We start from the raw sequence: 19,810 nt of genomic DNA, 5'->3' as shown, positions 1-19,810 counted from the left end.
GGTCCCGGGTTCAATTCCGGTCAAGGGCATGTACCTTGGTTGCGGGCACATCTCCAGTAGGGGGTGTGCAAGAGGCAGCTGATCAATGATTCTCATCAATGTTTCTAACTCTCTATCCCTCTCTCTTCCTCTCTGTGAAAAATCAATAAAATATGTTTAAAAAAAAAAAGTTAGTTCTAAGAACAACTTAAGAAGTGATGAAGCCGGGACTGGTTTGGCTCAGTGGATAGAGCGTCGGCCTGCAGACTAAAAGGTCCCGGGTTCGATTCCGGTCAAGGGCATGTACCTTGGTTGCGGGCACATCCCCAGTGGGGGGTGTGCAAGAGGCAGCTGGTCGGTGTTTCTCATCGACGTTTCTAACTCTGTCCCTCTCAATTCCTCTCTGTGTAAAATCAATAAAATATATTTAAAAAAAAAAAAAAGAAATGATGAAAAAGAATTATATAAGACTATTTAGGACTCAATAAAAATTTCTGCATTTTTTAAGTAGTGAATTTTTTCAGGGATATGTCAATTCTTTATAAATTTATGTTTTTATATATAACTCATTAATTTTTATAATAACATTTATTGAAAAGCTAGTGTACTATATGTAATCATAAAAATAACATATTTTTACAAATTTATTTTTTTGAAAGTATTTCAGATATTTCCCTTTCCCCCCAAAAAATAACATCTTTAAGTGGGTGATGTTTAAAGATGCTTGAAAATATGATTTAGTGGATGATTTGGGAATGAAACCGGATTGTTAATATTTTTAACTTTATTATAGAACAATATTTTATCTATCCAGGTTCCAGCTTAGAATAAGAAGTAGATAAAAGACCTTTAATTATCACAAAATTAATTAACTAAATCATCTGATTAAAGCACTGGCTTACAAAATCTCTTGCTTTGTAGGTAATTCTAAGAAGTTTGATGATCTCTTTTCTAATTCCCATAACAGATTAAAAGGTGCAAGGAGGGTGACAGGAAAAGAACCAGGTTAGCTTGGAGCCATTTGATAATAGGGATAGTACTTCATTAGACTCTAAGTGTATGGTTAATTATTGTTGTGCTCAGTAACTTATTCAAAAGATTTAGAGAAGAATAAGAAAAAAAAAGATGACTCCAGATTTTTAAGAGTTCCTGATAATAAATTTATTTTGGGGAAATGTTTGTAATTTTGGGAGAGTATATTAGAACATAGACTTTGGAGTCATATCTAACTAGGTTTTCATCTTTTATCATTTAAGCATTATGATTCTTCATCTCTCAAAACAGAAAAAGTAATACCTTCCCTTGAAGATTGTTTTGAAATTTAAATGAGATAACATATGTCTTTAGTATACTATCTAACATCTAGTACCCAGTCAATAAATGTTATTTTCCTCCTTAAATTGTTTGACAAAAAAAAAAAAAAAAAAGCATTTTAGGAAGATATTTAAAATATTTGAAAAAAGTTCTGCTGTAATATGTTAATAAAGCTACATATAAACTTTGTACAGTTTAGCATTAACTGAGTGTGTATTTTATCAGAAATAAAATTCTATTTTGGTTTTCTTCCCACACCAGTCTTATTAATATGGACCTGTGCTATTCAATATCAGCCACTATCTACATGTGGCTACTTATTTTTAAATTTTTAAATAGATTTTATTTTTTTTAAATGGTTTTAGATTTATAGGAAAATTGTACTGAAACTGTACATTTTCAAATACAGCCAGCTTCCCCACAGTTAGCTCTGTTAACATCTTACATTAGTGTGGTGCGTTTATTATAATTGGTGAACTAGTATTGGTAAATTACTTCTAACCAAAGTCCATAGTTTACATTAAGGTTCACTCTTTGTGTTGTATAGTTGTTTGGGTAAGATTGTTTTCTTTCACTTAACAATGTATATTTAAGCTTCTTCCCTGTCTTCAAGGCTTGATAGTACATTTCTTTTTACTGCTAAACAATATTCCATTGTATGGATACACTTAAGTTTTAATTAATTAAAGTAAATAAAATTTAAAATTTAGTTACTCACATACAGTAGCCACTTTATAAGAGCTCAATGGCCACATGTGGCTGTGGCTTCTCTACTGGAAACATATAGAACATTTCCATCATCTCAGAAAGTTCTGTTGAAGAGTGCTGTTGTAAACTATTCCCTAAAGGTCCAGTTCTTCATTTATAGGCACTCTCACAGAGAATTTCCCTATTTACATGGCCTCAATTTGTCCTCAAGCCTACATTTTCTGTGCTTTGTCACTTACACTGCTGGCAACCCTAATCTTGAAATAATATAAAACCCTTTACTCTCCCAAAGCCCCAGACTTTCCAAATGTCAGTTTGTAGTGTGGCTTCCTCATTTTCTTATTAGGGCATCGTCTTTTACTCCACTCTTCATTGTTCCTAACCTGGAGTCACCCTTTTCTTTCTTATTCTCCTCTAAAACTTTTGAATATTTACCAAATGTATATAGATCTCAGAGCTAATAAATGGCATAACTGAGATTAGAATTTAGATTTTCCTATTCTAGTTCTCTTAAGATCCCCATTAGTTGGGGTTGCTTTTACAATCACTGTTGAAGTTAGAATCACTTTGAAAGCTGTTATTGAGGACTATGTCATTAAATACTGAGTAATTTAACATATATTACTTACAAATCAAAAGTACAGAGGTTATTGCTATAGATTTAATAGTGATGTATTGTTCTTTAAACAATTAAAATCCTAAATGAAGGCCCTAGCTGGTTTGGCTCAGTGGATAGAGCGGCGGCCAGGTGACTGAAAGGTCCCGGGTTCAATTCTAGCCAGGGGCACTTGGGTTGTGGGCTTGATCCCCAGTAGGGGGTGTGCAAGAGGCAACTAATCAATGACTCTCTCCTCATTGATATTTCTCTCTCTCCCCCTCTCTCTCTTCCTCTCTGAAATCAATAAAAAAATAAGTTTTTTGTTTGTTTGTTTTTTTATTAAGAATCTTAAATGAAGAAATTTATCCTACTTAGTGGATTTTTTCTTTAATTTATAATGGAACTTTTTTCCCTACAGTGTGACCCATTTTAGGTAACAAAAATTAATTTCCAGCCCTAACCTCTTTGGCTCTGTGGATAGAGTGTTGGCCTGCGGACTGAAGGGTCCCAGGTTCGATTTCAGTAAAGGGCATTTATCTTGGTTGTGGGCAAATCCCCAATAGGGGATGTGCAGGAGGCGGCTTATCGATGTTTCTAACTCTCTGTCCCTCTTCCTTCCTCTCTGTAAAAAATCAATAAAATATATTTTTAAAATGAATTTCCAGTACTAATACAGATGGACTAATAAGGATAAATAGAATTTAACTGAACATTATTGGTATCCAGAATTTTCTGTTGGTGCTAGTTTTGCATTTGGATTCTATTCAAACTACATTTTGATCTATAGAATCCAAATAGGTTGCCACATGAACTTGCATTTCCCTAAACTCATCATGTTAAAGTTTCCAGAGTTTGAAAAATGGGGACCCTCATGTTAGTCTGTGTTTTTAATTGAGTTGTACCTCTACTTTTGCTCAAAGCAGTCATGCTGTGTATGATCTGTATTTGACCTTCTCTGCATACTGGCATACTGGTTATTGCTCCAAAGTCCATTTTTGTGGAGACATTGTGTTAAGAGTGGTAGTCTTCCATATTTAAGTACTATACTTAAAAAAACACACACCTGGATTTTAACCTTCATTTTGAAATACTTCCCCTATAGTTACTGCTTTTAAAACCCATATTTTATATGTCAACTTTTACATTACTCCATTGATAGCAGTTTTTGAACTGTTTTGACTAAAACTGTCACTCTTTGCTTGAGTCTAGCCTCTTTAGATTTATTAAAAACTTTAAAAAAGTAAATGTAAGGCTCCCCATTTATTCAGCAAAAATTGAATTACGAGTTCTTTGGATTGATTCATTTGCTCTGAGTCAATTTTTTCAGAAATGTCATTTTATTATGTAGGGCTGTGATGGGTGAAAACCAGCTCATAAGTCTACAAAGGACCCTTGAATTTATTTTCTTTCTACCACTGTTTTTTTTTTTAAGTTTGGCTTTTTGAAATAAAATTCTTAGAATAGGAAATGTTCTGTTTAAATCACTGAGTAATTTCGACTATCACTGAGTCCAAACAGGTAATATTCTTATGAAAGCATCATTGAATATTGAAATGGCAGCACCTGTTTCAATAGTGATTGCCATTAATTAATTCATTATACTCAGATGTTAAGGTAAAACTTTAAGAATCTTCTTAGGTAGCTGAAACTGGTTTGTCTCAGTGGATAGAGCGTCAGCCTGTGGACTGAAGGGTCAAGGGCATGTACTTTGGTTACGGGCACATCCCCAGTAGAAGGTGTGCAGGAGGCAGCTGATCGATGTTTAGTTAGCCTTTTCCAGAATATCCTGTATTTGGGATTGTGAAACAAAAACTTCCATGTGAACGCTTTTGTAAAACAAAGGATTTATTGAGCCTTATGCTAACCAGGGTGCTGGTAATATGTCTATTGGGTATACAGATATGTGCACTTTGTGATAATTCATTGAGCTGAACCTTCTTGATCTGTATATCTTTTTGTCTATATGCCATATTTCAATATATTATATATAAAATTGGGAGTCATTTTTTTTAATTTAAACAGTCTTATCTTTTTTTTTTTCTTTCATTTTTTATTAGGGTATTATATGGGTACATATCTTACCAATTCCCCCCCACCCCCAGACATGGCCTCCCTCCCCAGAGTTTTGCGTCCATTGGTTGTACTTATATGCATGCATACAAGTCCTTTGGTTGATCTCTTATCTCCCCCATATCTCCCTACCCTCCCCACTGTAATTTGACAGTCTGTTTGTTGCTTTACTGTCTCTGTATCCATCTTTTTGTTCATCAGTTTATAATGTTCTTTATTATCCATAAATGAGTGAGATCATGTGGTGTTTTTCTTTCATTGACTGGCTTATTTCACTCAGCATAATGTTCTCCAATTCCATCTAGGATGCTGCAAATGATAAGATTTTCTTCTTTTTTATGGCAGCATAGTATTCCATTGTGTAGATGTACCATAGTTTTTTTATCCAATCATCTGCTGACGGGCACCTAGGCTGTTTCCAAATCTTAGCTATTGTAGATTGTGCTGCTATGAACATAGGGGTGCATATATCCTTTTTGATTGGTATTTCTAGTTTCTTAGGGATATATTCCTAGGAGTGGGATTACTGGGTCAAATGGGAGTTCCATTTTCAGTTTTTTGAGAAAACTCCATACTGTTCTCCACAGTGGTTGCAGGGAGTCATTTTCTATTTCAGTCCCCTGAGTATTTCTCAGTGTGATCTAGTAAAATATTCCTGTAGTGCTCTTCAAAAGAAATAGTTGCCATAATCTGTTTTTTGTTTATTTTTTAAAGAAACTAGTAGGGTTAAACAGTTCTTGGGTTCCTGTACTGGTCTAGCATATGGCTTATTTTTGAGAGTGCTCCATGTACTGTACACTTGAAAAAAATTTGCTGTTGTTGGATGTACTGTTCTATGGATATACTTTAGGTACAGTTTTGTTCTAGTGGTATTTGAGTCTTGTATGTATATCCTTGTTGAGCTGTGCCCTAGCTCTTGACCGGATGCTATTCTGGATGCTAAAGCCTTAAAGTTTTCCATTAGACTAATTGACGTTCTCTTGGAGCAAACAAATACTCCAATTTGATAGGTTTGCTAATGTATATTGGCTGAATTTTTATATATTAAAACTATAGAGCAAAAAGCAAGAGGGAGGAACCAATATATTCTCTGATTTTAAGGAATTTACAGTTTAGTTATATAGCCTAGCTTTGCTTGATTGGGGATGCTGTTAACAGGGACACCAATTAAAAAACTGTCACATGCCCTGACTGGTTTGGCTCAGTGGATAGAGTGTTGGCCTGCAGATTCAAGGGTCTCAAGTTCTGGTCAAGGGCATGTACCTTGGTTGCGGGCACATCCCCAGTGGTGGGTGGTCCAAGAGGCAGCTGATAGATGATTCTCTCTCATCGATGTTTCTAACTCTATCCCTCTCTCTTTCTCTCTGTAAAAAAATCAATAAAATATATTTTTTTAAAAAAGAAGAGAGGTCTGAATTGAGAGATAGATTTGGAAGTCATCAGTATCTAGTTGGTAGTTGAAAGCTGAAAAATAGATGACATCACTCAAGGAAATTTTGTAGAGAAGTGAGGAAGGAATCTGAGGGAACCACACATATTCCAAGGATGGGCAGAGAAGGAGAAGCCCTCAAGAGCCGGCACACAAGGAGTGGCCTGCCATACTTGGATAGTGTGCCATTCTAGAAGCCAAAGTGGGGTAGCATTTGCTGTAATAAACTTGTCAACATTAATTTTTTTTTTAATCCTCACCTGAGTATATTTTTCCATTGATTTTTAGAGAGAGTGTAAGAGTAAGAGAGAAAGAAAGAAATATTGATGTGAGAGAAACACATCAGCTGGTTACCTCCTCCTGCATGAGCCTGGACTAGGGAGAAGCCTGCAACCAAAGTATGTGTCAGTGCCTTACTCTTGACCACTGGGACTCTTCGGTCCGCAGGCCAATGTTCTATCCACTGAGCAAAACCGGCTAGGGTAACTGGTCAACATTATTAATGCTCTGTAGAAAGAAGAAAGATAAGGACTGAAATGTGACCATTGAACTTCATACGAAAGTTTTTGACATGCCCGTTAAAGTCATTTCAGAACAGTGGTTTTGGAAAAGTGTAGTTTGAAAACTGAGAGGTAAGGGATTAGAAAATAGAATCTAGGAGAAGATAGGGACAGGGATTGAGTGATTAAAAAAAATTTTTTTTTAAATAAGACAGGTGGGAGACAGAAATGTGTTAGCTTCTCTAAATGAGGATGTAAGTGTGCTGGTGGGGAAAGAAATAGTAAAGTCTGGGATACGTTAAAGAAATAATATTGGTGCTACTCAAAATGTCTCAATCTCATTGGATTTCTCTGTCTGTAGATTAGTATTTAACAGTCTGAAATATAAATTTATGAGGCAGAGTTAGATTTTCTCTTCATTGTGAGTTTTCCCCCCTACATTCAAGATTATTGACTACTTGCCAATCAGATTTGTCATTGTGTCTCAAAATAACTTCTGGGTACACAGGGAGCAAACTTCCTCTACAAAAAGGAGCCATTATTGAAGCAGGAGGACGATTTCAGGATGTGATCTGAAAAACTAAAGTCTCATTAAAATATTTGGCCTAGTTTTCAAAATTTATTCATGAATCTTTTGTGTGGGACTGAGTTATCTTTATGATTTAGCAAACAACCTTAATTAAGGAGACATCAATTTTTACAAAGGAAACAGCCGGTTTCAGAAGTTTGCATTTAATTTGAAAGCAGTTAACAGAAGACAGATGAACTAAAATGCCTGGTATATTCCGAAATTATCTTGATTTTATTCCCGTTATGTCCTTGATGTTTAGGTTACCACTAAATGATGATGATAAATTTATGTACTTGACAATATAGTATATGTACCACTCTACAGAGTATTAATGCAAAAACTGAAAGAAGAAAATAATTCTTTGCTGTTTTGCTATAATGGGTATGGTTTTTCTGCTTAAAGGATCTTAATGATTATGCTTTATCATTCTATCACCTCTTAATAACTGCTGATTGTCCTTTTCAGCATAGCACATTTACACACAACATGTAACTTTGTTACATAGAATAGAACCCTGGAGCTTCAGACTGCTTACACAAAGTTAGACACGGTCATTCACAGGCTGTTTCAGCTTCAGATCAGGCAGCTTCCCCAGGAATAGATTTATCTTTTTTAGAATTTTTCTTCTAAACTTGTCATTAAGTTGGAGGTAGAAATGTTTCTTTTTGTCCCTCTGCACACTGGGTAAGTAAGCTCCCTAACTGAACCCTTTGAAGCTTTCTTAACCCTTCTTTATCAAGTTCTGTTTTTCAGGCCTTTCCCACTCTAAATCAAAAGCCCTTCTCATCATACTTGTGCCAAGCATTTCTCCATTAGTACTAACATTATCATATGAAATTATTTATATCTAGGTGGTTGTGCAATTGGGTCTTTCTTCACAAGGTATTATTGCTGGAGAAACCTTGCTCTTAAACATCTCCGGCTGCAATTTTATCTGTAAATTAATTTATATTCTTCTGAGATTTATAACACTGAATAGTTATTATAAGCCTTTACTTATTTTTCTTCTTTTTGTTTTATTTTCTGCTTTTAGCTTTATTTTTCAAGCTAGTTAAAATTTTTTCTCTGGTGTTGTCCTGCATGTTGGTTGCTATGGAAATGTTCCAGAGAAATGGTAGGTTAAGTTAAGGCCAAGAATAATGAGTAAAACTCATAGGGTAGGGTAGGGTAGGGTAGGGTGGTTGGGATTGCCTTCTGACAGACAGTAAGTTTTGTTTGATATAATACCTCAGAGCAACTTATGCTTCAATTCATATAAGATCTGAGTTTTAGTCTCAGTTCCATAATTTATAGCTTTGGGCAAGTTATTTAATGCTGCAGCAGCTTATCAATTTTCTATAAAACTAGTGGCCCAGTGCACAAAATTTTTGCATTGGGGGGGACCCTCAGCCCAGTCTGCATCCTCTCCAACCTGGGACCCCTCGAGAGATGTCCAACTAGCAATCAGACATCCCTTTTGCAATCCAGGATCTCCTGCTCCTAGCCATTCGCCCACCTGCCTGATCGCCCCTAACCACTCTGCCTGCTGGCCTACTTGCCCCCAACTGTGCCCCCACCTCCACCCCACCCCTGGCCTTCTCGCCCCCAACTGCCCTCCACTGCTGGCCTGATCGTCCCCAAGTTCTCCCTATTGCCCCCCCTGCTGACCTGATCATCCCCAACTGCCCTCTTCCCCTTGCCTGATCACCCCTAACCACCTCTGCCTTGGCCCTGCCACCATGGTTTTGTCCAGAAGGATGTCCAGAAGGTCTCCTGGTTTAATTGGCATATTATCCTTTTATTAGTATAGATGGGCCTATTGATGCCTCAGAAGAGTGACTGGCCCAGAGTAGATACTTGATGACTTTTAATTTCTGTGTTTTGCCCTCTAAATGAGAAGCAGATAAGATGAACCTGTAATAGAGGAGATGGTAATATGTTTTAAAACATTTAAAATGTCATTTTGTAATATGTGGATGAAATCCTCAAAGCAATATAATTATTTAATAGTGGTATTGTGTGCTCATAGAACAAATCTGAAGTTCTTTATATTTTTAAGTTATTACATTTAAAAATTTGAAACTGACCTTTTATTTTAGCAGCTTTATTGAAGTATAATTTGCATACTATAAAATTAGCTTATTAAAGTGCATGGTTCAACAATTTTAAGTAAATTTATAGAATTGTGCAACATCACCATAATCCAATTTTAGAACATTTCCATCAGCCCTAAAAGCTCCCTCACTTTAGTGACTATTAACTTGCATCTGTAAGGTGGCACAAATTATAGGATTTAAAAGTACTTGTTTGGGAGTTAGGTCTGTCTGAGTTTGAATCCCAATCCTGCCACTTACTAGTCTTGTGTCTTTGATTACTTCTATGTAGTTTGATTTCTTTTTCTTTTTAATCCTCACCTCAGGGTATGCTTATTGCTTTTAGAAAGCGGAAGAGAGAGAAAGAAAAAAAACATGACCATGATAGAGAACATCGATTGGTTGCCTTCCGTATGTGCCCTGAATGGTGACTGAACCCTCAAAGTAGGTGTATGCCCTGACAAGGAATCAAATCCACAACCTTTCAGTGTACAGAACGACACTCCAGCCAACTGAGCCACACTGACCAGGCTGTATGTTAGTTTCTTTATGTTCAAAATGGAGATAATAACATAATATCATTGCTGTGACCATTCAGTTAATAAGGTACTGTGTATAGAACACTGAAAATGCTAAAATACCTAACAGATAATGGTTACTGGTGGAAGTTTATATTTTGATTTAGACTTATGGTAGATCCTATATAATAAAAGCATAGTATACAAATTGTTCCCTCAACTGGGAGTTGTCCGGGAGTTCAGCCAGGGGGCAGGGCCGGCCTGGGAAAGGGAGGCCCTGCCCAACAGCTGCTAGGGACCCTACCAGTGCATGCATTTTATGCACTGGGCCTCTGGTATTTAAACAAGAGAAGCATCTGAAAATACCTAAAATAATGCCTGGCACATGGATAGTTTTCAGAAAACTAAGCTCTGTTATATCATGTGGTAAGTTTATAGTACTGTAGCTCTTTAGCTGTTGCTTTAATCACAGTTAAACCTTTGAGGCTCACAACGTATAGTTATTTGTTATTTTGCAGAGGCATACAGCAGCTATGAGAGTTGGAATTGGATATCTGCAGACTAGTTACTGAGCTGGTAGAATGAGTCATTGGTCTTACTGTTTATTGTTCATTGAAATACTTTTCTTACTAGGAGATCTATTTCCTTGTAAAACAAAAAGCCTTAAAAAATGATAATATTAATTATTCATTTTATTAATATAAACGTTTAGAGATTTATTATTTTTATTATTGATATTATTATTAATAATAATAATAATATTTTTATTGCCCAGCCAGCATGGGTCAATGGTTGAGCATAAACCTATGAACCAGGAGATCACAGTTTGATTCCCAGTCTTGGCACATGCCCAGGTTATAGGCTGGATCCCCAGTGGGAGGCCTACAGGAGGCAGTGATCGATGTTTCCCTTTCATCATTGATGTTTCTATCTATCCTCCCTCTCCCTTCCTCTCTTTCCAAAAAATCAATAAAATAGAGCATTTAAAAAAAAGAATATCTAAAATCCTTAAAAATAAATCTAAAAAAAAAAACACTACAATTTCTTTTTACCTCATTACCCATACTGAATTTGATGATAAAGTATTTTAAGGTAGTTTTTACTTTGGGCCAATTCCTTCTTTATTGAGGGGTAACATAAACAGGAATGTACATATTTTAAGTGTAGAGCTTGATAAAACTTCCCAGCTGTTTACAGATTCATGTAATTGGTGTACAGATTAAAAAACAGAATATTATTGACCACCTTAAAAAGGCTAATTTTAAAATATAAAACAATCACAGATTTAGATAAACTTGAGAGACTTAGGTCTTGGATTTTTAAATTTTTATTACTAACTTCGTGTGTCACCTGAGGCAAGTTAATTCTATCTTTCTGGTCTGTACCTCATCTTTAAATTGAGGGGCTGAGATTGGATGTTTTATTATGGCTCTAATTCTGTAAAAGGGCAAAAAGAGGGTATGGTGATTCAAATGCACTATAAAAGATTGGAGGTAGTAGGCTGAGAAGACAGTTTAATTTAAAAAGGGAGATTGATTTTTTTCTTTTTCTTTGTTTTTCAGGTTATATTTCACACTATGTGCTGACTGTATCTACAGAAACTATTAAAAAAAAAAGATAAACTTTTTTCAAAGATTTTGATTCCAGTGGAATCTTTGCTTTAGATATTGTGTGTGTGTGTGTGTGTGTGTGTGTGTGTGTGTGTGTTAGTGAATTGCAACTCCAGAAGCAATGCCTGTACAAGCTCCACAGTGGACGGATTTCCTTTCCTGCCCGATTTGCACTCAGACTTTCGACGAAACAATTCGAAAGCCCATCAGTTTGGGTTGTGGCCATACTGTCTGCAAGATGTGCCTGAATAAACTCCACCGGAAGGCTTGCCCATTTGACCAGACCACTATCAATACAGACATTGAGCTCCTTCCCGTGAACTCAGCATTGCTTCAGCTAGTGGGTGCTCAGGTATGGTGGGTGACCTGCTATACTTTTTAATTTCCGTGTGTGTTTTCCTCCCAAAGCAACTTGTTAAATTAAAACTGGGTAGCATTGCCCTCTGTTTAAATAGATAAAATTCTGTTCAGTACTGTGCCAATCCTTTATTTCATTCTGTTAGGAGACTTACCCTTGGTAGCCCAGTGTTTCTCAGTCATATATGGTAACAATGTTTTAATCTGGTGGTCCCAACTTTCTCAACAAATTTAGCAATTCAACCCTTACTCCGGGAGGATGTGGAGTAACAGAAACTCCTTTATTGCTGGTGGGAATGCAAAAATGGTGCTGCCACTTTGGAAGCTATTGTATCATTTTATGTTCTATTTATATGAAATGTCCACCTAAGAAGTGACAAGGACCTCTTATATTGAGGAAAATATTATTCACAAAACCATTGCATTTTACTTAATAAGAAAAGTGAAGCTGCTTCAGACAGTTTTACTTAGTAGATATTAATCAAAATGAAAGAAGAAGAAGGTGACAAGAAACTGTAGCCCACAGCCTTTGGGAACCAATTATCTAGGGTAGGAGCAAATATCCCTAGATAACCATAAAGTTTAGATGGTAATTCTGAAAGTAATACTTTGAAAGTTTTATGTCAGTATTCTTAAATTCAAGATCAATGGTATCTTCAGAAGGCTTCATAAAGTCATGGGAGGCAGGGTTTTGAAAGCTAGATATGATTCACTTAAATAACCCCTCACTAGATTAATTTGCATAGTGTCCAAAGTACCATCTGTTTACCATAAATCATTATCGGAATAAATATACTGAAATTTTGGATTAAACCCACTCAGATCTTCCTAAAGGCTGCAGAAAGTAGAGAAGGTTAATATGTATGTTGAAGGTAAAAAGAACAGTTTTTATTCAAAAGGAAAACTTAATTTACTTACATACTTGTTTCTGTGTCATCAACAATACTATAAAATATTCGTCCAAAGGGAAAGTGCAGCTTTTCCTTTTCTTCCTATACTTAATTTTTTATTTCACAATCATTTTTCTTTTTACTTTGAAAATTCCAGTATGACATTTTGGGAACATTTTAAAAATAGACTTATTGGCCCTGGCTGGCATGGCTCCGTTGATTGAGTGTCATCCCATGCATGGAGAGATCACTGGTTCCATTCCTGGTCAGGGCACATGCCCACATTGCAGGCTCAATCCCCAGTAGAGGCATGCAGGAGGCAGATATCTTTTCATAAAGATATCTAAGGATGAACTGATTTTTTTCCCTATAAAATGAGTAAGTCATTCTCATCTTAACTGAAACAGCTAATGTTTGTGAAATTTGAGGGAGCATCGTATGCATCTTAACACATAATATCCGCTATTTTAGCGCTAAAAGCTCCATTTAAAAACTGTTAGAGCCTTGGCCGGTGTTTCTCAGTGGTTAAAGTGTTGGCCCTGGCACCAGGAGGTCGGAGGCTTGATTCCTGGTCCAGGGCATGTACCTTGATTGCAGATTCGATCCCTGGCCCTGGTTGGGGCATGTGTGGGAGGCAACCAATTGATGTGTCTCTTTTACATCAATGTTTCTCTCGCCTTCTCTCCCTCTTCAGGAGAAGAATAACAACAACAAAAAAGAAAAGTTAGAGCTAATAAATTAACCAAAGTTGCAGTTAAAAAGTCAACATGCAAAAATTAATTGTTTATCTATACTAACAATGAACAAACCTAAAGGAAATTTAAAACAACTCCAGCCCAGACTGGTTCTGCAAAGTAACTGAACATAGACCCATGAACCACGGGGTTTTCTATTCCCGGTCAGGGCACGTGCAGGGCACAGGTTTCGGGCACAATATGAGGTGTGCAGGAGGCAGCTGATAAATGATTCTCTCATCATTGATATTTTTATCTCTCTCATCCTCTCTGAAGTCAATAAAAATATTTTTTTTTAAAACATGTAAATCAGTAGCGTCAAAAAGAATAAAATAACTAGGAATAATTTTAGCAAAGGTGGTGAAAGACTTGTACTCTGAAAACTATAAAACTTTGCTGAAATTTAAAAAGATATAAATAAAGGGAAATATATCGCGTGCTCATGGATAAACAGATTTGTATTATTAAGATGACAGTATACCCAAAATAATCTATAGGTTTAGTGTAAGCACTATCAAAATCCCAGCGGTGGTTCTTTTTTTTTTCAGAGATAGAAAAATTCATCCTAAAATTTATATGGAATCACAAAGGCTTCAAATAGCCAAACAATCTTGGGGGGGTGGGGGGGGAAGAATCACACTTTCTGATTTTGAAACTACAAAACTAAAGTGATCAAAAGAGTGTGGTACTGGCAAAGAGACATATTTTGGTCCTCGTAATAGAATAGAGAGTTCAGAAATAAACCCAATGTACAGTCAGATGATTTTTTTGACAAGGTTACCAAAGTCATTCAATGGGAAAAACATTTTTTCCGACAAAATCGTCTGAGAAAACTTGATACCCAAATGTAAAAGAATGAATTGGACCTCTACCTTACAGCCTCTACAAAAATTGACTCAAAGTGGAACAAAGGGTAAATGTAGGAGTTAAAATGACAAAACTCTTAGAAGAAAAATATAGGCCTAGATATATATATGACCTTGGAAGAGGCAGTGGTTTTTTTAAGATATGACATTCAGGAGCACAAGACAAAAAAATTTAACTAAATCAAAATTTAAAACTTTGTGCTTCAAAGGACATTGTCAAGAGTGTGAGAAAAATAATTGTAACTCATATCTGGTAAGAAACTTGCATCTAGAATATGCAAAGAACTCTTACAGCTTATTAAAAAGAACATAATTTTAAAATAGACAAAGATCTGAACAGATACTTCATCAAAAAAGATATACAGATGGCATCTGAGCAAATAAATGAGCTCAGCAGCATTTGTCATTTGGAATTACAAATTAAAACACTGAGATACTACTACACACCAATTAGAATACGTAAAATCCAAAACACAACACAAAGTGATGGTGAGGATGTGGAGTAACAGAAACTCCTTTATTGCTGGTGGGAATGCAAAAATGATGCAACCACTTTGGAAGCTATTGTATCATTCTATGTTCTATTTATATGAAATGTCCAAAATAGGCAAATATATAGAGACAGAGAATAAAATTAGTTTTTTGGGCTGGTGGGAGTGGGGAAAAAATGAGAGGAATAACACTTAAAAGAGCATGCAGTTCTTTAAGAATCCAGTATATTTAATGTGAGTTTTGATATTACTGGTGTTAAATGGCAGTGCATAAAACATACTAAAAAAGCACTTGTTTAATTGATTAGTAAGCACTGACGCAGACCTCTTCTTTTGATCTCTAGGTCCCTGAGCAGCAGCCCGTTACATTGTGTAGTGGGGTTGAAGATACAAAGCATTATGACGAAGCCAGGAAATGTGTAGAAGAATTAGCATTGTACCTGAAACCACTCAGCAACGCTAGAGGTAAGTCGGGTGCAGTTAGTAATGCTAAGCACATGTTTATTAAAAATACTTTTATTACCATAAAAATTGTGGGCTGTAAATGAATGTGTGTTTGTTTTGTTTTGTTTTGTTTTGTTTTAAATATATTTTATTGAGTTTTTACAGAGAGGAAGGGAGAGAGATAGAGAGCTAGAAACGTCAATAAGAGAGAAACATCAACCAGCTGCCTCCTGCACACCCCCCGCTGGGGATGTGCCCGCAACCCAGGCACATGCCCTTGACCGGAATCGAACCTGGGACCCTTCAGTCCGCAGACGGACGCTCTACCACTGAGCCCAACCGGTTTTGGCTAAATGAATGTTAATGAAATTTATTTAGTATAAATCAAACTCACTAGTGCTAAATAATGTTATTAAAAATCTTATCAAATAAAGTAGTGAATTGAGAGTTTATGTGATGTTGGAAACATTTGAATGAGTTACAGAAATAAGTATAAGTATAAATGGAATAATGGTTTTAGAAGGGCTTGCTATCATTTGGCAACTGAATTGTCTTCCTTCTATTCAGTTTTATATGTGCTATAGGGAAGGTAATAAAATTATTATTTTGCCATTACAGTTTGTTATTTTACTATGAAATAATATGTCAGAACTGTTATGACCTTCAGATTTGGATCTTTAATTATTATTGTCCGGCCTTTTCATCTTTATTTCTCCATGATTAAAATGAATAATGGTATATTTAATGTCATCAATGTTGTATTTGCATGAGGTAAAAGCTTTTGTTGTATACTTTTAAAAATGCTTCACTTATGTAATTCTGTTATTCATTTTAAATATTCTAGTAGAACACATAAGTCTGTCAGCCCATCTGAGGATGTTTTTCTGAACTCTCTAAAATTGCATTGTAAACCTAGAAACAATTTTTTACTCTATTCAAAGGAGTGGGTCTGAATAGCACTACTCAGAGTGTTCTGAGTCGCCCAATGCAGAGGAAGCTGGTAACTCTGGTCCACTGCCAACTAGTGGAAGAAGAAGGCAGGATCCGTGCCATGCGAGCAGCTCGATCATTAGGTGAACGAACAGTTACAGAGCTCATTCTCCAGCACCAGAATCCTCAGCAGCTCTCTTCTAATCTTTGGGCAGCAGTAAGGGCTCGGGGCTGCCAGTTCCTTGGACCAGGTATAGAATTAAATTCCATACATACTACACTAGTAATTCTTAAAGTATGGTCTGGGGACTATACATATATACAACGGCTAGTTCATTGCAAATCCTGTTATCAAGCAATATTCTACTTAATAACTATGGGTTGGGTGATTCCATGTCAATTTTTCAGAGCACTTAACTTTTCCCTAATGCCAAAAGTTTATTCATTTTATAGACATTTTTCTTGAATGTATTGACTTTTTATTTCTTTTGTAAATAAAATGTAATACAAAAAGCCCAAAAGATTAAAAAGCGTAATTGTCTATCATTGTGTTGTCTATTTAACTGATACCTGTGAAAATTATTGGGTATTGCCCTTTTATGAGTGAATTTATCTTATCCCTGCACATGATAAATTTTGATTTTGCCCAACTTTTCCTAGCAATGCAGGAGGAAGCTCTAAAGTTGGTTCTCCTGGCTTTAGAAGATGGTTCTGCTTTGTCAAGAAAAGTATTGGTTCTCTTTGTGGTGCAAAGGTTAGAGCCACGGTTCCCTCAAGCCTCTAAAACTAGCATTGGGCATGTTGTCCAGCTCCTGTATAGAGCCTCCTGTTTCAAGGTATGAACCTCTGTTACGTTTCAGCTTAAAGGAAACATTGTCCGTTCCCTAGACAATTAATAAAACTTTTAGTTTAATAAAGTTGCCTGAGTCTTTTCAGAAAATTCAGCAATTTTTCTTTTAAAGAATACAGATGGCATCCTATTAAACTTAAATCTTTTTATATTAAATTTGTTTGTTAGATATTGAACAACATAGATCAAACCGAGGCTTATAGATTTTTCTATTTGGAGAGTCTAATAAGCTGGGTCAGTTTTCTACCAAGACTACAAGGAGAATTGGTCTGGATAGAGAGTCATTGAAGCAGGAAATAAGTTGTATTTGGCTCTTTGTTCTGGTATCATTCCAGGGATTTTGACATCTATAAAAGGGAAATGTTTTATATCGCAGAATGGTGTGCTTCATTTTAACCTTGCTATGTTACTATTAGAAATTTGTTTGTTACATTAAAAATTACCTGTTATGCCCAGCCAGTGTGCCTCAGTTGGTTGGGTGTTGTCCCTTGCATCAGGAAGTCACTGGTTGATTCCAGGTCAGGGCACATTCCCGAGTTTCAGACTCGATCTCCAGTAGGGGGCGTGCAGAAGACAGGTGATTGGTGTTTCTTTTTCATCGATGTTTCTATTTCTCCTTCTCCCTTTCTCTCTCTGAAATCACTAAAAACATTTTTTTAAAGAAAATTATCTGTTATCCATAGATGCTCTTATAAAGAATAAGTCCATTTTGTTCCTTATCTGACTCACAATGAGATTGTGTGTGTCTTATTAGGTCACCAAACGGGATGAAGACTCCTCTTTGATGCAACTAAAGGAAGAATTCAGGACCTATGAAGCTCTGCGGCGAGAGCATGACTCCCAGATAGTTCAGATTGCTATGGAAGCAGGCTTACGAATCGCACCAGACCAGTGGTCCTCTTTGTTGTATGGAGACCAGTCTCACAAATCTCATATGCAGTCCATTATTGACAAGGTAGACCCTTTTGTTGTTCCTTACTTCTTGCAGTAATCCTGGAATTTTGTTGATTCATTTATTTAAAAAGTGTGTATTAAAGTGAGTACTATACGTCACACTTCTTTAAGTTACTTATATTCTCTATAGTCCGGTGTCATGTCATAACTAGTCACATCAAAATACCAGTTTGCTAATTGCCGAAACTTGTTTGGCTCAGTGGACAGAGTGTAGGTCTGCGGACTCAGGGGTCCCAGATTCGATTCCGGTCAGGGCATGTACCTTGGTTGCGGGCATATCCCCAGTAGGGGGTGTGCAAGAGGCAGCTGGTTGATGTTTCTCTCTCATCGATGTTTCTAGCCCTCTATCCCTCTCCCTTCCTCTCTGTAAGAAATCAATAAAATATATATATATATATATATATATATATATATATATATATATATTTAAATACCAGTTTGCTAATATAAAGATTTTTTTTTAAATTGAGGTATAATTGACATTTTTCATATAATATTTGATTAATGTTTTAATGCTTTTTCCAGCATGCATTTACTCATTCTTTGAGAAGCTGGCATTTCTTTTATATCATTGCCTCTCTCCCTACTTTTTCTGTTCTCTGAGTTTTGCTCACTGTGTTAGTTAAGCCCATTTCCTAAGTGCTTTTATTGTCTGCCTGTAGCAGCCATTTAATGGTTTGAAAGGTTTACACACTGAGGCTTCATATTATTCTCAGCCAAAAATTTTCACCAACCATTAGAATTTTACCAACCATCCTAAGTTTGATCAAATTTTCAGTAAACTTATTTTTTTAAAAAAATATATATTTTATTGATTTTACACAGAGAGGAATTGAGAGGGATAGAGTGTTAGAAATGCCAATGAGAGAGATATTGACCAGCTGCCTCCTGCACACCCCCTACTGGGGATGTGCCTGCAACCAAGGTACATGCCCTTGACCGGAATCGAACCCGGGACCTTTCAGTCCACAGGCCGACGCTCTATCCACTGAGCCAAACCGGTCTCGGCTCAGTAAACTTATTTTTAATTTTTGTTGTTTGTTGTGATGATGAAAAGATCACTAGAGTTCACATGAATTTTATTTATTTCTGACTCTAAAGAGCTAATTTTAATTCTCTTAAAACTTGAGCATACTAAAAAAAAAAAAAAAACTCTTGGAGCATACCATAAATGTGTTATAATTCATGAAAGTGCTATAAAAACACTTTGTAAATATATTCAATAATAGTATTTAATTTAATTTTTACTACTTTACCTTATATACTTATAACCATGGAGATGATATACTTAGAATTCCCAACAATTAACTGAGAGAAATAAGGTCAAGATGTTGCCCAAATATTTAACACTTACTGAGAGCATACTATGTGCCTGGTGGTTTAAACAGTTCATTTAGTCCTCTCCATCATCCCTCTACCATCCCTTTTTTACAGAGACAGAGAGGTTAAATACTTTTCTCCAGTGACAGATCTGGATTTGAACTGGGGTATTCTGACTCTAGAATCCATGTTCTTAATCACCAAGCATCTTTCTGGGCTACTCTGCTTTTCTCTGTCTCTTTCTCTCTCTCTCGCCTGTTCCCCAAAATAGAATTCTTTGAATGAGTACAATATGATGTTAAAGGAGAATTGGGAAATTTGTTTTATGACTATTTGGTGAAAAATTTTCAATATGATATCCATTACTTTTTTGTCTTATACGTTCTTGTTTGTCCTCACATGAGGATATTTTCCCATTGATTTTTAGAGAGAGTTGAAGGGAGAGAGGAAGAGGGAAACATCCATGTGAGAGAGACACATTGATTGGTTGTCCCCTGCATGTGCCCTGACTAGGGTTAGGGATCAAGCCTGCAGGCAAGGTATGTGCCCTTGACCAGAATCAAACCCACATCTCCTCAGTTCGCAGGCCAGTGCTGTATCCACTT

At 36.1% G+C, this 19,810-nt stretch overlaps 1 protein-coding gene across 4 annotated transcripts in view; it reads left to right on the top strand.

The window, feature by feature from the left end:
- Window positions 1–19,810, top strand: part of RC3H1 (ring finger and CCCH-type domains 1) — a 62,644-nt gene that overhangs the window by 7,466 nt on the left and 35,368 nt on the right. For all 4 annotated transcript variants that reach the window (XM_084866016.1, XM_084866014.1, XM_084866015.1 and 1 more), the window contains exons 2-6: window positions 11,322–11,721; window positions 15,052–15,172; window positions 16,093–16,332; window positions 16,742–16,917; window positions 17,686–17,886. In XM_084866016.1, the coding sequence (XP_084722142.1) occupies window positions 11,491–11,721; window positions 15,052–15,172; window positions 16,093–16,332; window positions 16,742–16,917; window positions 17,686–17,886 (969 nt within the window). In that variant the 5' untranslated portion in view covers window positions 11,322–11,490. The remainder of the gene's footprint in view (window positions 1–11,321; window positions 11,722–15,051; window positions 15,173–16,092; window positions 16,333–16,741; window positions 16,918–17,685; window positions 17,887–19,810) is intronic.

The sequence above is a fragment of the Pipistrellus hanaki genome, assembly GCF_964339955.1.
Source record: "Pipistrellus hanaki genome assembly, chromosome: 18".
Lineage (NCBI taxonomy): Eukaryota > Metazoa > Chordata > Mammalia > Chiroptera > Vespertilionidae > Pipistrellus > Pipistrellus hanaki.
Note: the sequence above shows the minus strand (reverse complement) of the source record. Positions and strands in the feature narration are given on the sequence as shown.